This window comes from Columba livia, chromosome 6 (genome assembly GCF_036013475.1).
Source record: "Columba livia isolate bColLiv1 breed racing homer chromosome 6, bColLiv1.pat.W.v2, whole genome shotgun sequence".
Lineage (NCBI taxonomy): Eukaryota > Metazoa > Chordata > Aves > Columbiformes > Columbidae > Columba > Columba livia.
Genome location: NC_088607.1, coordinates 5,794,847 through 5,820,420, shown reverse-complemented (window position 1 = coordinate 5,820,420; position 25,574 = coordinate 5,794,847). Strand labels below are relative to the sequence as shown.

General features: G+C 36.3%; 1 protein-coding gene across 7 annotated transcripts in view; it reads left to right on the top strand.

Annotated features, from left to right (window-relative positions):
* Positions 1-25,574, top strand: part of WDR11 (WD repeat domain 11) — a 44,934-nt gene that overhangs the window by 4,868 nt on the left and 14,492 nt on the right. For 2 of the 7 annotated variants that reach the window (XM_065066867.1, XM_065066866.1), the window contains exons 4-18: positions 2,975-3,148; positions 4,195-4,381; positions 6,277-6,442; positions 7,157-7,271; positions 8,471-8,666; positions 10,399-10,499; positions 11,112-11,288; positions 13,028-13,112; positions 18,607-18,713; positions 20,756-20,831; positions 22,286-22,394; positions 22,715-22,839; positions 23,241-23,388; positions 24,151-24,257; positions 24,722-24,836. In XM_065066867.1, the coding sequence (XP_064922939.1) occupies positions 2,975-3,148; positions 4,195-4,381; positions 6,277-6,442; positions 7,157-7,271; positions 8,471-8,666; positions 10,399-10,499; positions 11,112-11,288; positions 13,028-13,112; positions 18,607-18,713; positions 20,756-20,831; positions 22,286-22,394; positions 22,715-22,839; positions 23,241-23,388; positions 24,151-24,257; positions 24,722-24,836 (1,988 nt within the window). Of the gene's footprint in view, positions 1-2,974; positions 3,149-4,194; positions 4,382-6,276; positions 6,443-7,156; positions 7,272-8,470; positions 8,667-10,395; positions 10,500-11,108; positions 11,289-13,027; positions 13,113-18,606; positions 18,714-20,755; positions 20,832-22,285; positions 22,395-22,714; positions 22,840-23,240; positions 23,389-24,150; positions 24,258-24,721; positions 24,837-25,574 lie in introns of all 7 variants that reach the window. The other 5 variants (XM_065066865.1, XM_065066863.1, XM_065066862.1 and 2 more) reach the window with 3 other exon arrangements.

The following is a 25,574-nucleotide window of genomic DNA, read 5'->3' as shown; positions in this document are numbered from 1 at the left end:
GTGGTATAGTACTTCCATTAAGATGTGAAAAGTGCCTGTGCAAATTTTAGTGTAAAAGACAGCTGTAAATTAAGTAGGTTTTGCATATAGTTGGAGTTAGTAATATGAAGTCTTGAAACATATGACACATTTGATTTAGGTTTCTAGTGTAACTAAGTAGATGTAAATGGCAAGGATTAACACTAACAGTCAAGAGAAATAGGAGGTTTTGAGATGGTGTAACTAACTGCTTTTAGCTGTCATTTGAGAAGATAGTTTAGTGGTGGTGTTTGCTGCTTTTGATTTTGTTCTGTGGGTGGTGGCCCAGTGCCACTGGGAGGGTCTGAAAAATACCCCCAAAACTACCCAAACAGTTCTGGACAGCTGGTTGTTTGAAGATTCTTTATCCCATTACCAGAAAAAGAAAAATCTTGGTCTCATTCATTCATTTCACAAACTTCTGGGGGTAATAAAAACAAGAAAAACAAACAATAACAGAAAACCAACCAACAAACCAAAACCCAAACAAACATACAAAACCAAATAAAAGTGCCTGAAACAAACCAACCAACCAAAAAAACAAAAGCAAAAACTAACCAACCAACACCCCACCAAACAAATAAACAAGCAAGCCTGGAGAAATGAGCTATGCATTTATGGTGTTGTAAGCTATAGAGGATTGATGTTTGCTTGTGCTGGAGGCAGAAATGTCTAGAAGCCTGGCACAGAGGTAAGTGCTGTCCTAATTGGTCTGATGAAGGATAGAGAATGGAAAACCTAGCCACTGGCCAGGTATAACACAATTCAGAGAATAGATTGGAAAGGAATAATTAAATGTAGTTTTCCCTGCTTCTTTATATGCTCATCAGTTAGTAAGGTGTCATCTATCAAATGCTCCCTTTCATTAGTTAGCAACTTGTACTTCATCAGTGAAAAAGTTAAGATAGTGCTTCCAACTCAGAACAGGGAATCAAAAGATGGAGTCTTGTCCTTGTTATATCACACGCTCAATATGATTTTTACTATTGCTTCGACTGGTGCAGTTTGTGGTTGATAGTAGTATCTCCTACTGTTGTGAAACTTGTTTTTTTTGGGTTCTAATTACATATGGTAACCACTTTTGTGTCTGGTGGAACCCCTGCTGACAGAGCTGACCAGGGGCTGCTCTGCTTGCAGGGCTGATGGGGCCAGGAGGCTGCGTCCAGCATCTGACTGGTCTTTCAGAATCAGCTGGGAGGGATAACGCTGCAAATACAGCAGCATCTACATCTGCTGCTGCGTGTTCTGGACTTCTGTTAATTGTTACTGTTGTCCACACTAGCAATGTGTCTACACATTATTTCTGAAGTAAAATTTAGATTGCTCCCCCCTAACCCCGCGCCAAGAAACTGCCATGATGAGTGTCTACGAATAATTTATACTTTATTTGTACTATTTTATAAAAACTTGTGATGAGGCTTGTGTTATACCTATTTCTTATTTTGAATTCTATTATATGAAAGGCCATATTGGGTTGTTTGGTTTTTATTATTATTTTTTGCGAAGCCTGCAAAAGTAGATACAATATGGTAAGTCTGACAGTGGGACACTGAAAATTTGTTCTACTGGCTGCAGATAATTACATTAGTTTCATTTCCTTTTTTGTGTGTGTGTTGTAAATTGCATTTTATTTACTCCTGACACTGATTCACTGAATGTTTGGTGGGGTTTTGACCACGCCATGTGAAGGTTTCTCCAGGTTTTCAGACCTAATGAAGTTTTCTCGGTCTGCTGGGCAAGAAAACAAGTTAATAAGCAACAATTAAAATCCTGTTCTGTCCTCAGTCCCCGATTTGATTCAGCAATAACCTCTGACAAAAGCAGTTTCTTCTCCTTTCCATCTGTTCCTGAGGCCTCTGGCTGTTCTTTACAAGCCTGTAGAAAATGGTGTGAATACAGAGATGGAGCACCAGGGTGAGCTGCTGGTTCTCTGGGTGTTACTGCAAGAGCTTTGTAGGATAATGGTTTAGGATCTAAACTCTGCAATGTTCTGGGGAGGAATTAACCATTTGTTAACTTACAGTGTAACTAATTAGGACATACATGGCTGGATTTTTTTCCCTCTGAAATCCAGTGAGTAACACTTATCGGCTCTGAAAAGGCTGAATGGGTAAAACACACGAATGGCTGAGGAAGGAAGTTTTTTTGACATCTTGATACATATAAACACGCTGTAGAGAAGCTGTGGTTTGGTGAGGTCATGCAGCAAGCACCAGGAGCTGGACTGGGGACATTTCACCCATTGCCTGACCCATTCTGTTTTTTCAACCTGCCCCATGAAGCACATTGGTGGCTCTAATACAGCTCCTTCCTCCTGACTGAGGCGTCCCTCAGTTCCTATGGACAGAAAACATAGTCTTCGGTGTCCATTTATCTGGAATGTTTAAATGATGCCCAGCTGTTATGGTTAGCAGCCGTAACTCTTCAGACTGACTGGAGCATATAAGTACTGAAATTGTTTTCTTGATTGTGTGTTACAGTCAGTTTCATTTTACTCTTGAACTTCAGACTGGTGTTAAAAAGTATTTGAAGTGGAGAAGACATCGGTTTCCAGGTCCCATATTGATAACTCTCCCAAATTTTAATTTGGGGTTCTGTATTGGTGTCATCTCAGATACTGATTGGGATGTTGTATGGTTCTTTTCATTTGGATTCTGCACTTGTTCTGTACAAAACGGGCAGTTGTTTCGGGTAGGAATTCACTGGATGAAAAGATTTGGCTTGTTCAGATCCGATGTGGGTTGTGTGCACCTGTGTGGACACATGTAACCCAGTGTATTGCTGCTTGTTAAAGACATAAATTTGGATTGTAAGAGGAACTGAATTTTTAGAACTCTTTAGAAATGTGTTGTTACCAAGAAAGTGCCATATTACAGAAGTAAAATAGCTTTAAAACAGAACAAACTTTTTCCAAAAATTAATTTCACTGTTTATTCTTCTCTTTTTCTTTTGACAGACATGCAGTGGTTGTGGAATCAAGATGCTTCTAGAGATTTGCTGCTTGCTGTTCATCCGCCCAACTATATTGTACTGTGGAATGCAGACACAGGCACCAAACTTTGGAAGAAAAGTTACGCTGAAAATATTCTGTCGTTTTCATTTGACCCCTTTGATCCATCACGCTTAGCTTGTAAGTTTGCATGTATAAAATTGTGTGGCATGAATGTTGAAATTGAGATTAAAGTAATGGATTGAAAACAATGATGTTGTTAATGCCAAGAAGTCTCAACATAAAGACAAGAGAGTCTCTGGTCAATGTGGAATTTTGTAAAGCAAGATGCCATTGCGTGAGGGAAGGGGAAAAGTAGGCATGAGTAGCAAAGTTAGAGATCTGAAAATAGATGGTTGAGACAGCAGATAAGGAGCTGGAGGAAACCAAGCATAGAGAGCCTTGTTAAACTGACATAAAAAGCTATAAAGGGATGGATGCTGAGGGAGAATCCAGTGAAATGAGGAGAACAAGAATAAATGGTATTTTTGACAGAAAGGATTTTTTTAGAAGAATGGAGTGTGAGCGTCAGTTTCAGAAGTAATTCAAATGTCAAGGGGGATGTAGTGCAGATTTATTGACATTTTATCAGAAAGAAACTGAGAGAAATAAGAGAGTCACCATTTTAGTCTTTAATTCAGCTTTATTGCTCCTGATCTATAATGAGACAGTGCAGTTTCCGTATCATTCAAACTAAGAAAATAACTTTTTTGGTGAAGTCTTAGCTACATCTTTACAGCTTAGCTGAACCTTTATGCTGCAACATAAATAATGTGAGTTAATGATTCTTTGAGCCATGCTCTGCGTGAGAACAAAAAATGGTGATATAGCCAACCTGGGTGACCCTGCATTCTATTTGCATTGTGAAGCTTAAAGAAAAATAGTTGATGAGAGAGAAGAACTATACTGAAGAAACAAGAGGTTTCTGCCAGTGATTCCCACAGTATTTTCTTAGTATTGACTTAATTTTGAAAAATTCGGTTTTGTGGATATAATTAATTGTAAAGGACCATCTGTGGCTTTTTCAGTAGAAGGTGCCTGTTGTCTAGAATTATGAGTTTTTTACCTAGTAAAGTATTAATAAAGTTATTAGCCTTTCTCCTCACCAAAATTTCATTAAAAGAGAATACCCCAGTCAAATCTCAGTTTGTATTTTGCTCTAATGAAAGTTGTTTTTCTTGGTGCAGTGCTCACCAGTGAAGGAATAGTGTTCATCTCCGACTTCTCTCCTTCCAAAGCTCCTGCCAGCTCAGGGAAGAAAGTTTACATCTCTAGTCCCCATTCCAGTCCTTCTCACAACAAGTTGGCTGCTGCTACAGGGGCCAAAAAGGCCCTTGATAAAGTAAAAATCTTAATCAGCAATGAAAAACCAAGGCAAGTTGCAAATATTTATTCTCAGATAATGTTTTGTATACCTGTATATTTTATAGATATAATTAAAGTCTATAAGGTAATTAGTTTTAAAAAAGACAATTCATTGTGGTAAGCAGGTGGTTGGGTGTCCTATATGAGGAGAGTGTGTAGGGATGTAACACCAACAGTCATTCATCCTGTTCTGTTCATAAAAACAGCGTTATCATCCCGGCAGGTTTTATAGAAGTTAATGACATAGTGTTCTCATGCAGGTGTTAATTCAGAAGCAACAACAAAAAGAGAAAATGAGCTAAGGTCATTCAGTTCAGTTGTGGAATGAGAAGGGATGTAATAAGAGAATAGAAATTCTGGAAGCACTGAGACCTGAGAACAGTTGTCATTCTGATGTTGGATGTGATAGTACAGTAGGAGGCATACTTGAAGTTAATAGTGTGTGAATAAAATTAGAATTTATACATTTGGCTATTTTCTGACCTTTTAAAACTAAAGTTGTTGCATTTTGAGATTATTTTTTTTTTCTTTGGAAATTCTCTGCACCACTTTCTTTTGGGTGATGTCATTTTTTTTTGTTTTCTACTTCCTGTTTAAATAGTAACAATATACTTGAATGTCTGGCGAATTTGAGAACAAACTAATCAGACTGTATTATCAGGTAGCACTTGACACCAGAATTCAGTGCAGATATGAGATTCACACTCTGTTTAAATAAGGTGTTTAAATTGCAATCTGGGGAGCAGACTTGATGACGCTTCCTCTGGTAATTATTTAAGAAATTGTGATTTTTGTATGAACTTAAAAGGCATGATTTTGTAATTTTGTGTTCCATAATGCCTCATTTGTGCTGCATTGGACAGAACTCTAGATTTGTGAACACTGAGATAGTACATACGCTACTGCAGCTTCATGTATGCTCTGTAATGCCAGCAGATCAGCAAAAATACCATTTTTCTGCATTGTCCTGTTTGTATTTTAAGTTGTATATGTATATGACTAAGAGTATGAGAGTTTTCTCTTCCTCCTTTTCCATCCAAAAAGAGTAGAATGGGAAAAGGAGAAGAAAAAAATATAGCAGTTTTCTATTAGTTTATATTAGTTTAGGGAAATTTTGAGGAAAGAGGAGATTGTTAGGTGAGTGATTGCAGGGAAAAGGTGAATAATCCTCCTGAGGCAAGGAATGAGTGTAAGGGGAGGTTAGTGTGTGGTAGATAAAACTAAACAAAACCCCTCAAAAGGATGATACATTAAATCAGTTCAGAGATTTCTGGACACAGTATGAGGCTGATTTTCTTCAATGTGGCTTAAATACAGTTAATTGAATTGCATGTACCTAATGAACCTCGTTACATTGCAGCCAGTCTCCTGTTAACAATCAACAAAATGATGAACATTCCTGGTCTTTGCTACTTTCTTTGACTTTATAGACTGGTGTATTTGATAGGCTAGTTCTGTTCATTTCAAAATAAAGTAATAATACATAATAATCTAAATAGTGAAGTAAGTAGTATGTTTAAGGGTAATTTCCCATGAATACCAAGGGTAATTTCCCATGAATACCAGTAAATGTCATGGCAGCTAGCACTGTTCATAATTGAATTGCTTTGTATTTGAGATGTGCAAGAATCACCCTTGTTCCATTTGAATTACATATTATTTTAGAAATTACTCTATAATCCGATTTAGATAGTAGTCAACAGCCTACGTGTCTTTGAAAGGTCAGTGATGCTTTGCACTGCTGTAGCAATTAAATGGAAATTTACAGTTCCCCAGTGATGAAAATAGGGAATACTCAAAAAAAATGCAGCTGCGAGGAAAATTTATGCCGTTAATTTTATTTTGAACTTGAAGTATTTGTTGATACCGAACTTGATTAAAGTTTATATCTGATGTTTTTGCAGTGCTGAATCTGTGACACTCAACGACTGTCTTCAGTTGTCATATTTGCCTTCCAAAAGAAACTACATGCTGTTATTGTATCCCAGAGAAATTTTGATTCTTGACTTGGAAGTGAATCAGACAGTGGGTGTGATTGCAATTGAGAGAACAGGTGTGCCTTTCCTACAGGTAAGGAAAATTCGATTGGTTTCTATCCTTGCTACAGTTTACGAAGATCGTATGTACGTTCTTGATCCACTGATGGTTGTGTTTTGATGAGTTCTAGAGGATGAAAAGACATTTAGCTCACCAGGGGGAAAAGTGACCCCTGAACCCCTGTTTAATTCAGTTTTCTGAAGTCTGCAGGAAACCTGCTTCATTTTGTGGTGTTGCAAAAGTTACCGGTGTGGAAAAAGTGCTGTGGAAAAAGGACATTTTGTTCTCTGGTGGTTAAGCTGCTTACACACAAGTTTAATACTTGTTCCCTGAGCATCTGCCTCTGCTTAATTAGACACCTAAGTCTAGTCTGACGTCTTATTGAAGCAACTTTATTCTCTTGGAATCGTCAATTCTGAAACCAATAAAGAAAGTGTGGTGGTGGTGGTGGTGTTGTGTGTGTACTTCGTTTTTCTTTTGTTTTCTTTTTTTAATTAAAAAGTAATAGCTAAAAAGAATATCTATGAATACATCAATGTTTAAAAAAACCCATCAGTTAAAAACTTTGAATGAATTTCTCAAACTGATGGACTTCTTTAGTCACAAGTCCTGTAGCTAAAGAATTCACTGAAGTGTTGCATAAATAGTAACATTTTTAGTGACTTGCTTATACATTAGAAATTATATGTTCATTTGCAAAGGGTAACATTTTGATAACACAATATAACATGGTATCTCTTTACCTAGGTAATTCCTTGTTTTCAGCGTGATGGGTTATTTTGTCTCCATGAAAATGGTTGTATAACTTTAAGAGTTCGCAGATCTAACTGCAGTATAACTGGAACTCCAAATGAAGAGCCAGGTAAGTTTTGTGTCAAAAATGTCCAGAAATGAACTTTGAGGCATTTTAATTAATACTTTGGTACCAGTATTAACCATTATGCCTCATACAGGAATGTGAATGACAGGCCTTCTAGGTTTTTTTTCTTTTATGTTCTATTTAAATTTAAATAAATGCTAAATTCTCCCCAAATTGTTTTTAACTTCCCTGAAATTTAGTGCAAAACAAAATATCCTGAAGATCCTTTCATCACTAAATAATACTTAAATTATGAAGTGTTTCAGCAGTCACATATACAAGAAAGTTTTAGGTAACAGATTTTTAGTTTGCTCTTTTTATCTTCAAGAAGAAACATCTTTTTCAGGAAACACAAGGTATTGGAAACCATTTGTTCAGTTAGAAGTGATGTTAGAACTAAGGCATGGGTTTAGATTTAGATTAAAATCTAAATTATTAAGCCTTTTAAATGAAATATTACTAAGAATAGCCTTTTAAATATAATGGTGGAGACTAGAAAAAAAAGGGAAAACATTGTTCTGTAAATGTCAATACGTTTTGTTGTTGTTGTTGTTGGAGTTTGTTTTGTTTACTTTGGTTTTGGCAGTTTGGTAGCTTCTAGTGAGCTACATGTGTCAGGTTTACCAGTAAACCAAACAGGTTTGGATTGCTGTTATTGTATCCCAGAGAAATTTTGATTCTTGACTTGGAAGTGAATCAGACAGTGGGTGTGATTGCAATTGAGAGAACAGGTGTGCCTTTCCTACAGGTGAGGAAAATTCGATTGGTTTCTATCCTTGCTACAGTTTACGAAGATCGTATGTACGTTCTTGATCCACTGATGGTTGTGTTTTGATGAGTTCTAGAGGATGAAAAGACATTTAGCTCACCAGGGGGAAAAGTGACCCCTGAACCCCTGTTTAATTCAGATGCACTTTCTGCCCAGAAATGACACAGTATTTTTTTTTTAGATTTTGCAAGATTCATGTAGAATAAGATATTTTCAAGGCAAAGTTACATTTTGAAGAACTTTTCAAAGCTGCCTTGCATACAGCAAGATCAGCAGTATATATTTTTCCCATTATTTTTCCTAATTGTTGCACAGAAAGATATGGATTTCAGCCAAAGGGCTCAGCCATTCTGCAAATTTACCTCTGTTGATAGATCACATTGTATGTTTTCCATGATGATTACTTTTTCTCTGTGGGACATTGATGTTACAGATCCAGACCCAGTTCAGGAGCTGATTTATGATTTAAGAAGTCAGTGTGATGCCATCAGAGTCACAAAAACCGTTCGACCCTTCAGCATGGTGTGTTGCCCGGTGAATGAGAACTCTGCAGCTCTCATAGTCAGTGATGGCAGGGTAATGATCTGGGAATTAAAATCCAGTGTTTCTGGCAGAAATGTGCGTAACAGGTAATGGGATTTATTTTTCTTATCAAAAATTCCATCTGTTACATTTACAGGTGGTGTGTGGTATTTTATTATATTCTAAAAGCAACAGTGATGTCCTTTGCGTGTATGATAGTGTATGAATCAAAGGAAGAAGAACAAAATATATCATCCAAATAGATTGGTTCTCTTGCTTTGGGGAGGTGAAGGACCTGTATTTACTGTATTTAAAAAAATAATTCCATACTAAATGCTTGGAATAAGGAAACACAAGAGAGGAGTGAATATTTACATTAGTTTGAGAGAAAACGTGATTTTCTTTTGGCTTTCTTCAGGCTATAGCATTTTCCTCAGGAATGAATCCTTCACTTTCAGTCGCCTGAAAGGACTTCGAAATGAGTCTGGAATAGACTTTACTTTTTGCTTTTAGTAGGGGGAAGGTTTTCTGCTAGACTGTGTGAATTTGACACAGCAATATAAAGCTGCACAGCAGGTGGTATGAACAATATTTTTATATACAAAGCCTTCAGAGTTTTAGGTTTTGAGCAGTCTCTGAAAGCACTGTATAAAGTAATATAGTTCTTGAAACATTCAGTGTGTTAAGGCCATTCTGCTGCAGTAAACCTTTAAAGTAGTACTATTGAATAAAATAAATTGCTGCCAGAAAAGAAGTACAGAATACTTAGTACACTTTGATATGTCGGAAGTAACAGATTTTCAACATAGATGCTTTTGGTGTTAATCAGTGATATAATGTTTTTATTCTTCTCAAAAATATTGTTAGGTGAATTCTTTGTGATGTGTATCCAAGAGAGCTGTTTATGATCCATATGTTGCTCGGTTTTACTTCTTGGATTCTTAGGTTCATTTCTAAAACATTGAATTTTATCGTCATTATGTAACCAGGAAAACCGTAATAATATAAGAACCACTGAGCATAGAGGATTCTGGATATGCTTGGATTGTACTGAAAAGTAAAGCCTGTTTCTAGTTGGCACAGTGTCTTTAATGGATTTTGAAGGAGTTTTCCTTCATTAGCTCTTGGTCTTCCTGGATTTGTGCTCTTTGCTTATAGCACAGCCCTGTCCTCAGCCCTGCAAGACTTGGTTGCCAAGGCTGTGGGGCTGTTTGAGTCCCTTTTAGTCCCTTTTAGATGTCAAAAAACCAACACAAAAACCTGATGCATGGATATTTCACAAGACTGTGAACATTGGTAATGCTGAAAGTTTCTATTGTGGCTTTGTATATGCAGAGACAATCATGGTTCATGTGTTTAGTGAAAGGCTTTGCTTCAGTTACGGGTTTTGTTATCTGGCACCTATATAAAAAATTTGTATAGGTGAACAAAAAACAGTCCCCTAGTTTGGAAATCTGTTCTTAAATGTCAAAATACCTATGTTGGTTCCTTAGCTGTATACATTACCATAGTTCTACATATTAATATGCAATATATTTACAAGCTTCTGTCCAATGCTTAGGTACACTTTAGAACAAGGGCTACATCTGTCTGTTTTGTACAAATGTCTCTGTAAAGAGGATGAAAGTTATTTTAAATTGTGTACGGTTTTGTGTGCATTATCAGCTGGTTGAGTTGTTTGTGAAGTTGATGTTGGGAATAATCTTCTCAAAATATTTTGCAAATAATAAATGGTAGGAATACTGAAAGAACAACCTGGGGGAAATACAAATGTGAGGACCTAAGTCAACAGGTGATCCAGTTTGTGTTAGGAACTTGTTTTCATTTCTTTTACAGCAGTTCAGGTGCATCACCTCTGTATTCCCCTGTCTCATTCTGTGGAATTCCTGTAGGAACATTCCAAAATAAACTTCCAGACCTCTCGTTAGACAACATGATTGGTAAGAATTTCTTTCCCTAGTGTTACTGCTACTCGTTTCTAGAATTTTTGAATCGTTCTACATCTCAGCTTCCTTGGGAACTACATATGTTAGAAGTGTTTGATGTGCAGCTTAAGTAGTAATTCTGAAAGAAGAGAATTCCTGTTTGCTAAAGAAATGATCAAATTCTCACAAAGATTAATTTGATATTGAGGACCAGTGTTAGAAGCTCATTGTCTTGGAGGGAAAAAAGTAATTTTAAATGGAATTTGGCCAAGTAGCCTTCATTTTCTAAAAGTAATCTTAAACAGATGAACACAAACTACCCCTGAATTCTGGAAGAATAATTAAATGGTTGCACTTTCTTTTCTTCCTCTTCCTTCCTTTGTTTGTTTTTTTGCCTTTGTAGTGTTAGGAAAGAAGGTTTGTATTGGAGAAATTATCTGTAGTGCAGTCTTCTAAAAGTTTTAACATACAGAGTTCAACTGGAGGCAGTGCCTCTTTAAATAAACATTGCTAATAGAAATGGTAGTTAATTTATGTGTTTTATTTTTTAAACTCCTGTGTCTGATAACTTTCCCTAGCACCTCAGATGAAAACCGAATGCTAACAAGAGCTTTAATTTTTAAGCAGGACAAGGCACAGTTGCTGGAGAAGAACAATTAAGAGGTTCTTTTCTGCAAGAAGTGCACCTCAAATTTCTGCTGACTGGGCTCCTTTCAGGCCTTCCTTTGCCTCCGTTTGCCATCCGCATGTGCCCACCTCTTACAACAAAAAATATTAAACAGTATGAGCCCATCCTTGCTGTTGGTAAGTGTCTTGAATAGTTTATTCGTTGCTCTGAAAATAGTGTGTTCTAGATTAAATACAAATATAGTTACTAATGCAGAAATAGCGATCCTTGTATTAGTTTGCATCCATGATAGTCCTTGGATTCTCTTTTTCCTGCCTTTGGTTTAAGTAATGCTACCTAAACAATTGAAATATATTGGCAAGTTTGTATTTATCATTTAATTTATTATGATATTGGTCTGTTGATACACTTAGTGTTTTACATGCTGCTCTCACGTAATTCTAAACATAAATAAATACGGACGTCGGCAGCACTGTGTTCCTAGAATAAATAAATGACTGTGCCTTTGTTCTGCTGTAAGTACCTAAAAATACACTTAAACTTCTTTATTTTTCCTGAATAAATCTATTCTGTCTTACTACAAATATAATTAAACTCATCTAGATATTGGAATAGTTACCTCTGAGCACCTGATTTATGAACTCCCTTTATGAGTTCTCCCTTTTTAAATCTGATTTTTCCGGCCTGATCTTTCAGCTCACAGGAGGGATTTCACAGAGTATCCGTACAGGTTTCTGTCTTTCTCTGCAGTCAGTGCACTGAGATGGTACACACAGAGATGCTGTAATGTAGAGATTGCAGGAGGTTGTAAAATCAGACCTCCAGATTTTAATGGTTCAAATGTCCTCTTGGTATATTTAATATATCCCTCAGTTCTGGGCTGCCCAGTCAAGACTGTGCCCATCAGACTTGGGAGATTTTCATTGTTTTTAAGGTTGCCTGTGCTGTAGAACCTTCTCAGGTTTCTGGATGGACAGGGGCTAATGCAGAGGTGAATTTTATGCAGGAGCTTAAAAAGAACATTTCATTGCAGTAATGATGCATGTTTGTGTGCAGTTCTCCTAATACTTCTGTTATTACTGACCTAAAAGTATCATCAATATTTGTGCTGTAAAAGCTATCATTACATGATGTGATACTACTAAAATGTAGCTTTTCAGTTTACATAAGCTGTAGCTGCTCAAACAGGTGAAATATAAAGATTAGGAAATTAATAGGTAGCTATAAAGTGCATGTACAGAAAGGTCTGGAGTGTTCTAGACTTAGCACACCTGAGTGGCTCCTTAGGTATCCACTGTTGCATTTAATAAAGGTGACACGAGTAAAAAGAAAGAAGATCAATAAAGTCTTCCCAGAATCTTATAGAAAATAGTCACTTTGAGTGTTTCAGAAGGATTTTGATGTAATTGAAGCTAATAGCTGCTAAGTTATTGATTTGTAATTTGCAAGAGGCTGTTATTTCAGGGATGAGAAAGCAGAATTGCTTTAATGATTTGGTAAAGTCTACCCGTGATTCTCCCCTGGGATTATTGGTGGATGACAATTAATGCTCTTCCTTGAGGCATTTACTCTTCTTGAATAATCAAAACAAAAAGAAACATTAATTTCTCCTGCAACAGGGAGTCTTGTGGGAATGCAAAAAGAATGAAAGGATTCTCTGCAGGCTCTACAAATAGGCTCAGGAAAATGTCTTGATCCAAATGGATTTCAGTGGCTGCAGTGAAACTTTGGAAGGTTTAGTATTTGGGATCTAAGCGCCCGAAATCAAAATACTTTTTCTAAAATTGTAAAATAAAATAGTTGCAGGTGGAAAAAAAAATAGAAAAAGCTGTCAATCCCATATTTTCATTGAAGTACGTAAGAGAAGATTAAAACAGGTCTATATATATTATTTTTTTTTAAATTACTTTTATAGGTACAAGTAATGGCTCTGTCCTGGTGTTCCATCTGACAAGTGGACTCTTACACAAAGAGTTAAGCATCCATTCCTGTGAAGTCAAGTAAGATTTTAATTCCTACTATAATCCTTCTAGGAGACATTGTAGCAAGCAATGTCAGTGTCTTGTTTCATTGTTAATGATGCTTAAGAAAGCTGCCTGCTGAGTAATCTACCCTCGCAGTATCTTTGCTATGTATAAGCAGTAACACACTGATGCAATTGGGGTGAAAATTGCTTTGAACTGAATATTTGAACTGTATCTATCTGTGCTTGCTGATCAAGGATGCATATCGGCTGCTTCCAGTTTTTTTATGATATTGTGGTACAAAAGTCTTTTTAGCACAAGAACCTTTGTTACGGTGTCTTATTTATATAACTGTCATGACTCGCAGATTGTGTCCTTTGAAATAATTCTGTTTTGTATGCCAAGGTTTTATTTCCTTTGCTCTTTTGGGGTTGAAGCTGCTACTGAGACACTTCTAGCCCTAACTGATGTAAAAATAGTTTTATCTTTAAAAGATTTTAAAGATCAAAGACGACTCAGTATTTATCCATCCTAAGTAAGGAACAGAGTAAGTTTTCAAGCTGTTGTACTGCTTGTGTGTACACAATGGCGTGACTTGTTTGATAACTAATGGCAAAGATGTGAGGCTTGCTGGATACGTATTTAAAGACAGATGTAAGTATGAAAAATAAAATGTTTATCTTTAGTAGGAATATTAGTAAAAATTTGGGTCAGAGTTGTGACATGAAGCCACCATGAGGTTAAGGTCTTTTTACTGTTCATTCTACAAAAAGATAAGAAGGGTACAGGTGACCAAGAGCAGGTAGCTCTAAGAGTTCATTATGGAAACCTGCTTTGAATCTACCACTGATATAATATATTTACATTTGTAGTGTTATTAGTTGGCACCATAAGAATAGAATTTCCCTTCCTGTTCTAAACAATTTGATTTTTTTGTTTCATCCCATTAACTACTTTCAAAATTATTTTCATTTTATTTTTCATCTTATACTGCTTTTTTCTTATTAAGGTGATGATAGAATTCAAAGTTAAAACCACTACTAACATTTCACAGATTAAAGAAACAACAAAAAAATGAAGATGGGGAGACAGGAGGAAATAGGCTTTGTATTTCTTTATCTTCTGTTTAGGCTTCATGTATTATTGGAAGTATTGTTAGTTTGAGCTTGTCACCTTGCAGAGGTTTTGCAACTTCAGAATCCATTGTGCCTCTAGGAACTGTTCTTGCACAAATGGCATTTTTAGAACAAAATTTACATTATTGTGAATTTTGTTTAATCATAAGCTGTTACCTGGGTAAGTCTTTTAAATATTTGTTTTAATTTCCTCAGTCCCACTCTTAATGATCTGAGTGACTATCTACACAGTTTTTACAAGTTCAAGAAAGTGCTTTAAGCGACGTAGAATAAGGCACAGTAATTTTTTTGTTTTTAGTTAATATTCAGGGAATGCAACAGTTTTTCTCTCAGTGGGAATTCTTATTTTACCTCTAAAATGCAGATAGTTTGGCTAATGACTCTATTTCAGTTTTAACTGAAAATACACCTTGAGGGAACATCATTATTTTAGTATGTAATTGAGAATACCCTGAAGTTATAACTCAAGGCCAGCAGAGTTTTCAGTGCCTTGTAGTTTAAGAAGAGGATGTAATAAACCAGTAACTGTCCTTTACATGTCAGCTGTGCTAAAATAATGGCCACTGAGTTGTCTAGGTGCTAGCAACTGACTTTTTTTGATGTTAAATTGTTCTTTTATAGAAGATACTTATTGTAGTCACATGGTGATTTTTTTCAAGTCTTTTTAAACTTTGCAGTTCTGTATTGTGATTAGGAGTAAAGTGTATTAGTGATTAGGAGTAAGGTTCCAGTATAAGTTGGGGAATGACCTATTAGAGAGCAGCGTAGGGGAAGGGGACCTGGGGGTCCTGGTGGACAGCAGCATGACCATGAGCCAGCACTGGGCTCTGTGGCCAAGAGGGCCAATGGTACCTGGGGTGTATTAGAAGGGGGGTGGTCAGTAGGTCAGAGAGAGGTTCTCTTTCCCCTCTACTCTGCCCTGGTGAGACCACATCTGGCATATTGTGTCCCGTTCTGGGCCCCTGAGTTCCAGAAGGACAGGGAACTGCTAGAGAGAGTCCAGCACAGAGCAACAAAGATTATTAAGGGAGTGGAGCATCTCCCTTATGAGGAAAGGCTGAGGGAGCTGGGGGTCTTTAGCTTGGAGGAGACTGAGGGGTGACCTCATTAATGTTTACAGATATATAAAGGGTGAGTGTCAGGAGGATGGAGCCAGGCTCTTCTCAGTGACAACCAATGATAGGACAAGGGGTAATGGGTTCAAACTGGAACACAAAAGGTTTCACTTAAATTTGAGAAGAAACTTCTTCTCAGTAAGGGTGCCAGAGCCTGGCCCAGGCTGCCCAAGTGGGTTGTGGAGTCTACTGCTCTGGGGACATTCAAACCCGCCTGGACGCCTTCCTGTGTAACCTCACCTGGGTGTTCCTGGTCTAGCAGGGGGATTGGATCTTTCGAGGTCCCTTCCAATCCCTGACATTCTGTGATGCTCATGCATAATATTGAATATTTATTTTGTCCATGATTCTTACTTAGCTATTTCACTATTTGGTTCGAATTATGTAAGTACTTTTCCTTTGAGTTTAATTTGGCTGAAGGAAGCTGTGAGCAGAAGGCCAGTCTTTCTTCCTTCAGGAAGAAATGCAAATAATTCGGAAGTAGGAGAACCATGAAATAACTTAAACCTGGTACCTGTTCTGTCTTCTAAGTGGAGCAATATAAGCTGTTGTGGTAAGATAAGATATGATTATACATCTTCAGTTCAGAGGAGAATATATTTGAGATGGGGAAATTAAATGCCTGCTGAAGTTCAACAAGTTCAAAGTTTCAATAGCTTTAATTTTTCAAATTAAAATATCACTGACTGGAACAAGAATGTGTAAGGCTTGAAAGCAAAACTTGAAAATGACTGCATTACATCCATGTTTTAGCAGTTGAAGTTAAGCTGACTCCCCTTTGGGAAACTGCTTTGCAGACATTCATCACCTCCTTAAAAAAAATCGGCTACCGCTTCTGTCATCCAGGTGTTGCTGTGCTAGATTTATTGCTGTACGTTGGTATATGCACATTGCCTGACAAGCGTAAGCAGCGTTGCAATGAAATCCTGTGTATTCAGAATTGAATTCTGAAGTCTCCATTTCAAGATGAACAATTATCTCAGACGTACAATGTTCAGCACTTAGTGGGAATTTCTTAACCTTCCTCTTCTTAAAATGAAAAAACTTCTTCCATTGATGATATTCACTTTTGGACATGTAGACCATGCACATACCCTTGAAATACAAGGAAAATTCTCTTTAAATAATAAATCTAAGAGTAAGGGTCTAAGAGTATTTTCTGATAATGTGCTTGAGATTTTAATAGTTTTCTTTAAGATATGGGTTTACTTCCAATTTTGGCTTTTTTGTGTAACTCTTCATTTGAGTAGCAGCCGCCTTGTCATAAAATCACAACAGTCCATTCCTAACTAGAAAAGTCATTTGTGTTTTTAGCCACTTCAGTACACTCTGTCATTTGTTTGTGTTGGAAACATTAATCAAAACAACTGAATCTTTCAGTAACTGAAGTAACTGAAACAATTTGAATGTATAGAATCCCTGAATTTCGTATATTAAGAGTGAGAAATAGTTGATAGCTGAATGTAACCCTTAATTCTAGTAGACAAAGATGTCTTTTGCAATGGAAATATTTCAATAGCAAAGTCATTATTTGTTTCCTTCATTAAAACTTGAACCACCGTCTTCAGATTCTCAATTTATATGTACGACAATAACAAAAATTGTATTGTTTCAGGTGCAAGCAGTTAGCTAAGCTAAGGTTTCCATTTGATTATGAGTGTCTTGGGTTTCTGTAGATCTTTATCAGTATTGACAGATGGCGGCAAAGAAAAAGGGCTTCTTTTAAATCTGAGCTGATGAAAGAAGTTTAGAAAATGCCTCAGGTCTGGTGAAAAACTATTGGCGATAACAATGCATTATGAGTATTCTGTGCTTTTCCCTAAAAACATAGTAGAATCATACATAAAAATTAGGGAGGTGTCAGAATTCATATTTCTTCCATTTCAGAAAACTCTCTATTTTTACAACTCTTCAGAGACTTGCGATGTCACACATTATTGCAATTGTAGATTTCTATTCCATCGTTCCTGTAAAGGTTCAATTAATAATTGAATGCTTCTCATTTTGATTGAAATTATTGGTAGAACTTTTGTAGGTCCTGGTTCCTAAATTTTTAACTTCACTTGAAGATGTAGGAATAAATCTTCACATTTTTTTAAAGCTTGCATAAATAATAATAAAATAAGAGTAACTTATGAGAATAACTTTTAACTTGTATGTGGAAAATATTACAGCAGTGTGTTTGTTTTCACCCATCTCCATTGCATTTAGGAAACTGCCACTTAATGCTATGACAGTTGAATTCACTGACAGTAAATTATAAATATTGTTATCTATCTTTCTCATATTCCATGTATATTCTTGCAAAACAGACTATGGTTTTACAATTGATGTAACAGGAGATATAGTTGTCCTGGAAATAGTTCTTAAATAATCTGTGTTTGAAGGATTTGAGGAAAACCTAAATCCTTTTATCAGTGTTAAAGTGAACGTGGGCATACGTATGTGTTAGAACAGTCTCAATTTTCTTCTAGGTTAATTCCTCAATTTATTTATAGATAAAGCACTTAACTATTTGTCCTGTCACAAAATGTGTGTGGAAAATGGGGCCAGAGAGGTCTGGCTCATGTTTGGAACAGAGTCACCCAAGTGCCTCTTTCTGTCCTTTTGTGGCCTGTGGTTTATCTCCAGAATTTGCTTAGAATCCATATGTGCTGACAATATGTTATATATAGTGTAACTTGATGTCCTTGCAAGATTTCGAGGTAGTTTAGTTTGTGGTTACCTTGGCACGATCTAAAAGAGAACAACAAAATAAACAAGAAATCAGGTTTTCAGTTCTTTCGTGGTAGTCTTTGAAATCTGCTCAGGGCCTCTCTTATTCTGTCATCTTTGTTTCTCCTAAGTCTCTGGGCTGAAGGAATCACATCTTCCACCCTGCTGTCCGTGTTAATGTTTTCCCCTTTCTATATGCTGGCAAATCTGAATTATTTGATAGTTCTTCCCATTTGGTAAATCACTGATTTAACAAGAGCGGTGCTTTTAGTCCACTCTAGTGCTAAATACCAGTGAGGGATTTTCATAGTGTTTCCAACTGAAATGACACAAAAAGCAATGTATTCCGAAAAGAAAGCACATCTTTAATTTGGTAACTTTATATTTATGTCATAAATACGTAGTTTTATGCTTAAATATAGCGTTTCCATAAAATGTAGAAAATTTCTTCTGTGCTGTTATCATATTGAAGAATATGCATTAAAAAATGCTGCACTCCAGGTTATTTTCTAGTCAATTGGATATTTAGGCTAACGTGCTCCATGTGCTCTCTTGTGATGACAGGGGAATTGAGTGGATCAGCTTGACTGGGTTTATTTCCTTTGCCACATCAACACCGAACAACCTGGGGCTGGTAAGGAATGAGCTGCAGCTGGTGGACCTGCCAACAGGTCAGTATTTCCTGAACAATCTGTCCAGGAGACCGACAAATTTACTGTCAAGTGACAAACAGAAGTTCTTACTTTTTAAAAATTACTTTGCCATGATAAAATAAAAGAATAAAGAGAATTTTTAACTCGTTCTGCTCTTCTGTCTTTATGAAGCCGCATAATGTTTTCTGTCTGGTGCTCTACAGTCTTGAAACACCTTTGCAAAGATGTCGGTGACTTGAACTTACTAAAAGAATGAATATAGAGGAGACTCAGGAGCAGGCGCACAGCCTGGGTGTTAGTGGTGTATCTTGTTCAAAAAAAGGCATAGATTTCCATATGTGTTTTGTCACAGTCTACACCCATTGTTTTGTGTGCAGCTCAAATAGTGTTGAACCATTTATTGTGGTTTGTAGCAGCAACAGATAATTTTTCAAAGTAGGCCAGGTGCATCGCCAGATTTTGATTGTGTTTATGAATGTAAGAGTAATAAAATAGAAGCTTTTATAAAGAATCAGAAGAATTAAAAAGCTCTTTAAGAGATACAGTTGATAGCAAAACTAACAGCAGATTATGTGTGTTTTTCAACTACTTTGGCCTTATAATGGATGACGAGGATATTTGTGATTGAGTCCAATATAATTTGAGAGATTAGACGGCCAAAAGTAGGATGCACTTCAATAATTTTAAATTCTTTTTGAATGTGAAAACCTAGAACCATTTAATTTCTACAATAACTGAAGAGCTTGAGTCTAGTTACACATGGCTAACTCTGGATTGCTCTATATAGTATAAAGAGATGTTTTTAAATTGTTTTTTAAGCTTCTGCAAAAGCCTCAGTTTTAGTATTTTCCAGGGAGCTGCACAGAGGCTGTTCTTTTCATGTGACAATACTGTAGTTTTTTTCCAGATTGTGAATTTGTTTAAAATCAAACCAGAAAAATGTATGTACTTTGTAAAACACATTTAATGTAAAATGGGATTTTGATTTTTTTCACTCAGCTTGTTAATGGGTATTGAAACATTTATGAATACAAGTGATAAAATGCTCAGTATTTCTGCAGGCAACCAAGTTTCAAGTAAGTTTGAATATCTGAAAGCTTAGCTCATTTCCTTTTTTTAACACTTAGAAGAAAGGCCTAGCTGCTTAACTGTTTGATTGCTGGTTCTTTTGTCACTAATTAGCCCAACGTTCCATTTTTAGGTTTAGGAAAACTGTACATGTTTTATGTTTCTGAACAACATTAAGGAAGAAAATTCCTAAGGTGTTTGATCACTCATGAAGAAAATAGAACTAGAAGGTCTCTTGGAGGCACCTCTGTCATGAGGGCTCTACCTAGTATTGGTGATAACTAGATTTATTCACTAAGTGGCATAAGATAAATAATGTAGCTACAAGTAGCAACAAGAGTGGCTGAAGTTTGAAAACTTGCATTGTCCTTGAAAGCTAAGGGGATGAAACTTGCACAGGAGGTGCTGCGATACTCCGGTGTTTGTAGATCGTTATTTATTTTAGTGATATGTGTAACACCTTTAATTCTGCAGCACTTTGTACAGGTGGGTGAAAATTTTGTTAAGGATGGGAGTGTAAATTCTGAGGGTTTATTCTTTTAGCCGGAAAGAGAGAATGGTTCTGCTAAGTGTCGAATGAGTCGGTACTTGGAAATACTTTCAGAATTAGTTTATGGCAGAGTTAATTTCTCTTACAAAACTTGTAATCTACTCATGAGTTTCCTCCTTGGGGAACTGAGTCTGTATCTCATTGTCTTTGAGTGGAAAATAATAACTCCTTGAACTCGCTGTAATGCTGATGATGCATCGATTTCAGTAGCTGTGCTCTGGAAGTGAGTCAGGTATTTTATTAGACGATACAGTTTACATCATACTTAGCCCTTTGAAACACAGTAAAACTGACAGTTACAAGAGTAATGTTAGATATGGCAGGTTGCTTGGAGATATTCTAGTGTGGTTTGTAAATTATTTTTGTTTACAACAGAATGGTTTATAAGCTATTTCTGTATTCATATTTAGTTTCATAACTATTTCTGGTTTCCCCTATCCAGGCAGGAGCGTCGCATTCCGCGGAGAACGAGGCAATGATGAACCAGCTATTGAAATGATAAAGGTGTCTCATTTGAAGTAAGTAGATTAACCTTGTGAAGTTTATAAATTTTACTGTATTGCATGAAGACCGTCATGAATTAACAGGAATAATAGAAATTCCAAAGAGTATAGGAAAGTGTGCAGCAGCATCAAGAGAAAAAGAATATGAGTTCAAAGTGCGAAAGCTGTCGATGTTTCTGAGGTTGACTTTGTCACTTCAAGATCCCATCGCATTGCAAGATAAATTGTTAATATTTTAGTTCTCTTAAGAATTGTGTTCACTGAATGCACATTTTTGATAATATTAGGGAAAATAAAAGTGCTGAACAGTTTTTGTCAACTCTGATTATGTTAGAAGTTAATTTCCTTTTCTATAACTCACTTAAAACTAGAAGATTGGCATTAAAGGTGGAATGATATTTCACGTTAATAATTTTTCCATGCACGTACTTCACACCTTTATAGTAATTGTTTACTGGAAAACCAAATGTGAGGTATAGTTGTTTTGGAGCTCAGCTGGAAAATTACCACATCATTTACCATCAAATGCTGCTTATTTTGAGATCAGGCCTGTGACTGGAGGCCCTGGTCTGTATAGCATAAAAAATAATAACAGTAGTATTCTCTGAGATTACTTGCTTGTGTAAAATAAAGTAGTATTGAATTTAATAAGGTGTTGTCTCTAAATTTTAGATGTTTTTTTCTTTACAGCAGAAGAAAAAAATAATTCTGTAGCTTGCATAGGAATATTTTCAGATGTATATGTTCCAAAGAATTTGGAAGAGTTCAACCATATAATGGTTTTATTAATACATTAAAAATTAAGAACAGCCGTGGGCTTAGATGAAAAGGTTATAAGTGAGAACAAGGAAGGATAGTTCATTTGAATACAGATTATTACAGTTGACAATACGTACAGCTGCAGAGCCTCTCTGTATTTTCAAGTTGCATGTCAAAAGTGGTGGATTGATAGTGTTTTACTTATCTGGCTCCACAGCTAAAAGGTCTGAAGACATGACTGACAAGTGGTTTAGTGTAAGAGGATTCTATTTTCATTTATCACTGGATTAGGGAAGTTTCATATGCCTGGAATAAAGAAAAACATCTATCTAGCCTGAAGTCTTGATATGTCTTTCTGATCTTTTGTGCAGTTCTCAATTCTGGCTGAATATGGCTGAATTAGAGGTGCTGCTGCTTCCTCTGAATTCCTTCCTTTGTCTACTTTACAGTAATTGAGCAGTATCAGCTGACAGAAATTTCTAATTCTTGTCACTGTGAAGGAAGATCCTTTTTCAGACACTCTATTGCACTTCAGTAGCTCAAGGAAATCACAAGATTCAGAGTGGGTTTTGAGCCAGGTTAATTCACTCTGCCTTCTCTTAGTTCTTGAGGGTTTTCAGAGTGCTGTTGTGAACAATATGTGTGAAGAACAATGCTCAAATTAAAATGAAATGATTAATTTTGATGTAGTAAACTCTTATTTGTTTTAGGCAGTACCTAGCTGTAGTATTTAAAGACAAACCACTGGAGATCTGGGATGTCAGAACATGCACTCTGCTCAGAGAAATGTCTAAAAACTTCCCTATAGCAACAGCTTTGGTAAGGAATAAAATATGTTACTTACTCTTTATTAAATATGTTGAGTTAGTATAAAAATCCATAAGCAGTTTTGCAGCAAAATGTTACTGTATCTGTAGCATACAGATAAGTGCTTTGACTGTTGCATTTTCATCTGTCATCAAATAGAGGCAAGAAGAAAGGAGGTACTGATACAAAAATCTGGTCGGCTGCTTGGATGGTGGGGGAGATATCACAGGGAGCAATCTTCATTGAAATCATTAGAATTAACAGGAAAGTCCCCAGTGAATTCAGGGAGTAAAGCTTTGTCTTTTCTGTTTTTCCTGGACGCTTTTTCACAGGAGTGGTCACCTTCTCATAACTTAAAGAGCCTGAGGAAGAAGCAGTTGGCAGCTCGAGAGGCCATGGCCCGACAGACGGTTGCGTCAGACACTGAAGTCAGCAGCGTCGAATCTTCTGTTATCAGGTATTTCTCATTCTCTTCTCCATCAGTTATTGTTTCCCACTGTGTGCCATTGTTCAATAGGGCAGAATATTTTGGAAACTGATTCTTGAGTACATACCAGGCAAAGCAACTCTATGGGCCTCCCTTTAACCTTTAGATGCAGAACCTGGATTTACTGCTGGGTCAGAGCAGCAGTGTCCCTGGCTCATGTGTGTCTGTAGCAGTCTAGTGACCTGGTTCTTGAAGCAAAACTCTTACTTGCCCCCAAACATTTCCACAAGTGTATAAATGATTTATCTGTTGCCTTTGGTGAATTGTTTTGAAGGAAATACTAATTTTTGTGCATTAGTTAGGGAGAATTTGCCTTGCAGTTCTTATTTCAAGAAAGAAATACTTGGTGTCTCATTGTGTCCTCTTTAAAGCTTGTTACAGGAAGCTGAAAGCAAATCGGAGCTGAGCCACAACATTTCTGCCAGAGAGCACTTTGTGTTTACAGCTGCTGATGGGCAGGTTTATCATCTCACAGTGGAAGGAAACTCAGTAAAAGACAGTGCAAGAATTCCTCCTGATGTGAGTTCCAGTTTTCTGTATTGTTCAAGCTTTAATTTTTTTTCTTCGTTACAGTTGCCAGAAAAACAAACATACTGTGATATCGTGATATGAATTGTAATGGCAAGTGGTCAGTTTGAAATATGAAAGTTCCAACATCAAAAACTATAGCAATTCTCTTTTAACATTCTTATAGTTTTACCGTTGAAAACGCTGTTGAAATAAATGATTTTGTTTACAGGTTGGAATCTTCCTAGGCCCTGACTTGTTTTCTGAATAAATAACGTGACATATTTTTAAGAAACATAGTAAAGCATATAGAAAAAGCTTCAATAGCAAAGAGGGTGTTATTGAAATGTGTTTCTTGGGTTTTTTTCCAGTTACTCTGAAGCACAATCTTGCTTCTTTTGGTCGTTCTTGAAGGCTTTGATAAATTTAACTTACAAATAGGAATTATTTTACTTTTGTTTCCTACTTTAGTGTACACTAGTATTGTGTGTAATGAGGTCTCTTTGGTGTTGGTGCGCCCTTGCAACAAGAGCCAGAGAACCCAACATTTCTTACAAGAAAATGCCTTTTAAAGCAGATTGAAGCAAATATGACTGACTTGATAAATGCTTATATTCAATAGAATTGTTTCTGTTTTAACTGAGTGGAATTTGATCTATTGTGTCATATAATACTAAAAAAAAAAAATTAAAAGAAGACTAATGTTGAGATGTTTGTTTCTGTGTTTAGCTCTGTTAATCACAAGATTTTATTCTACTTCTTAAATATTTCCAGGGAAGCATGGGCAGCATCACATGCATCGCCTGGAAAGGGGATATCCTGGTTCTTGGAGATGTTGATGGGAACTTAAACTTCTGGGATTTGAAAGCCAGAGTATCCAGGTATGAATACAGATAGAGTCTGATAAACACGAGATAATGAGTGTTAGAATTTTTTTTCCCTCTTCATTTTTGTTGTTCGCTGTAGAAGGTCTCCTGTCTGTTTGAAGTGAAAAATGCAAGTATTTTGAAATAAAATTTCAGAAAATGCCTACTGTGGTACAATACTCTGCATTTCATCTTCCATATTTTCAGATGGAGTAACATTTTATCCAAGTTTTTCAAACAGCTAAATATCCATGTGTTAAATCTGCGTCTGATAACACATTAAGTAGCGTAGTTTTTATTTCAGGTGTTTAATCTTTTTAGTTTTCATTATAATGTGGATAGCCATTTATATATGTATATATGTATAGTTCTCCTTCTCAGTCTGTACAGTGTCAGGATCTGCAACATTAGTGGAAAGCATTTAACTACCCACAATATTAGGTATAGAATTATTGATACTATTCTTGTCATTTTCTTAGGGGCATTCCTACACACCGAAGCTGGGTGAAAAAGATACGATTTGCTCCAGGGAAAGGAAATCATAAACTTCTTGCCATGTACAACGATGGAGCAGAAATTTGGGATTCAAAGGAGGTATTTGTTGTTTTGATATATACTTCTTTGCAAAATACACATATTCGTTCTGAAAATCAGGACATTGGGGATTAAGTTTTACTTGGTCATGATTTCTTGCTGACAGTTGTGTAATAAAGTTTTATGGCTTTTCTTGGAAGACTTTTAGTTCCTATAAAGCATTTTTAAGGTGTCATCAATGGAAAGTACCTTTCATACATAAAGCTGACAAAGTCTCTGAGATACTCTTTGTTATTCTTTTGTAATGTTTTTGAGGCAGACGTTGAAAATATAAAGGGGAGTTCTCAATCTTAAAATTTAATCTGTGGACAAGGTATTTTTTTATTGCAGGTTTCTTAACTTCTTTGCGTATTCGAGAATATGGGTTTAATTTGTTAGAGAATGCCTGATAGTTAGACACTTGTTAATTAACATTGTCTAGTTTCTCATCTTATTAAAAAATTCTGTTTAGTAATGTTCACACATCTTCCGGGGTTTGCTCTAAAGGTCATTCAGGGGATTATAGCACCATGGGGAAGGAAAGATAATTGTACTGTTATAACTTAGTGCCCTGGAGTAAGTTCAGAGTATGAGGGCATGAAATGGGCATTGGAATTTTTTGCGTTCACGCTGTAGTGACCGCCAGCTCACTCAGACACTTAATTTGAACAACATGTAACCCTCCATTGCCGAGAAGAGTTGGCCAGCAGATATGACCAACAACTGTGGATTATGTAGGCAGAGTAGAATACTAACCCA